The 1,676-nt window shown below is 63.1% G+C and overlaps 1 protein-coding gene across 1 annotated transcript in view; it reads left to right on the forward strand.

Moving 5' to 3' along the window:
- The window catches only part of WIZ (widely interspaced zinc finger motifs), a gene marked incomplete at its 5' end in the record, with an annotated part of 22,181 nt that overhangs the window by 15,649 nt on the left and 4,856 nt on the right, over positions 1-1,676 (forward strand). The window contains 2 exons of the mRNA XM_017839731.1: positions 78-581; positions 1,288-1,367. Coding sequence (XP_017695220.1) covers positions 78-581; positions 1,288-1,367 — 584 coding nt within the window. The remainder of the gene's footprint in view (positions 1-77; positions 582-1,287; positions 1,368-1,676) is intronic.

Here is a 1,676-nt window from a genome sequence, read left to right on the forward strand (position 1 = left end):
CCTCCCCTCCCTCCTCAGATCATTCCATAGGGTGGGATCCATCCCCTCCCTCCCCTCTGACCCCGCCGTCCCCGCAGCCTCCCGGGCCGACCCTGTGCGCGACATCCGCTGCGAGTTCTGCGGGGAGTTCTTCGAGAACCGCAAGGGGCTGTCGAGCCACGCGCGCTCCCACCTGCGCCAGATGGGGGTCACCGAGTGGTCCGTCAACGGCTCCCCCATCGACACCCTCCGGGAGATCCTCAGGAAGAAATCCAAGCCCTGCCTCATCAAGAAGGAGCCGCTGGCGCCCGGCCTGGAGCCCCCCAAGGCGCTGGGGGAGGACGGGCTGGACCCCAAGCCCCCGGCGGTGCCGGCCGGGAAGGTGCTGCCGGGGCTGGCGCTGTCCCCGCTGGGCGGGCGGCCGGGCAAGCCGGGGGGGGCCCTGGCGCTGACCCCCCTGGGAGCCAAAAATCCCGGAGCCTTCCTGGCTCCCAAGCGGCCGCTTCCCGACGACCGGCTGGGCCCCCACGGGGAATCCAAGCACAAGGCCTTCGGCCCCCCCGAGCTGCCCTTCAAGGCCAAGGCTCTGCACGACAAGGCCTGTGAGTGAGGGGGGGGAATTCCCGAGGGGATCCCTGCGATGGGATGGGATGGGCCGGGATGGGAAGCGCGGAGAGGGAGGGGGAGGTTTGGGATCGGGGCGGCCCCTGGGCCGGGTGAGCCTCTGGAGTGGGGGGTTCCCCTGCCAGCAGGTCCCCAGCTGGTAGATCACTGCCCCAGGAGTGATCCAGAGGTGGAAAACTGGGAATTTGGATCCCGTGGAGGATTTTAAATACCATCCCTGATTCCCATTATCCCGCAGCCTCCGAGGCTCTGGGGATTCCTGTTCCCCCTGGTGTCCCTGTCCCTCTGTGTGTCCCTGTGTCCCCCTGGCAATCCCATATCCCCCCTAATTCCCGTTATCCCGCAGCCTCCGAGACTCTGGGGATTCCTGTTCCCCCAGGTGTCCCTGTCCCCCCGTGTGTCCCTGTGTCCCCCGGCTATCCCATATCCCTCCTAATTCCCATTATCCCGCAGCCTCCGAGGCTCTGGGGATTCCTGTTCCCCCATTCCCCCTGGTGTCCCTGTCCCTCTGTGTGTCCCTGTGTCCCCCGGCTATCCCATATCCCCCCTAATTCCCGTTATCCCGCAGCCTCCGAGGCTCTGGGGATTCCTGTTCCCCCATTCCCTCAGGTGTCCCTGTCCCTCTGCGTGTCCCTGTGTCCCCCTGGCAATCCCATATCCCCCCTAATTCCCGTCATCCCGCAGCCTCCGAGGTGTGCTGTGAGCCTGTCCCCTATCCCATGTCCCATATAACTCCCATTATCCTGCAACCTCCAAGGCATCCTGTGAGCCTGTCCCGTATCCCATATCCCATATCCCATGTAATTCCTGTTATCCTGCAGCCTCCAAGGCATCCTGTGAGCCTGTCCCGTATCTCATATCCCATATAACTCCCATTATCCTGCAACCTCCAAGGCATCCTGTGAGCCTGTCCCGTATCCCATATCCCATATCCCATGTAATTCCTGTTATCCTGCAGCCTCCAAGGCATCCTGTGAGCCTGTCCCGTATCTCATATCCCATATCCCATGTAATTCCTGTTATACTGCAGCCTCCAACGCATCCTGTGAGCCTGTCCCGTATCTCATATCCCA

The sequence above is a fragment of the Lepidothrix coronata genome, unplaced genomic scaffold (assembly GCF_001604755.1).
Source record: "Lepidothrix coronata isolate B3197 unplaced genomic scaffold, Lepidothrix_coronata-1.0 Scaffold471, whole genome shotgun sequence".
NCBI classification, from domain to species: domain Eukaryota; kingdom Metazoa; phylum Chordata; class Aves; order Passeriformes; family Pipridae; genus Lepidothrix; species Lepidothrix coronata.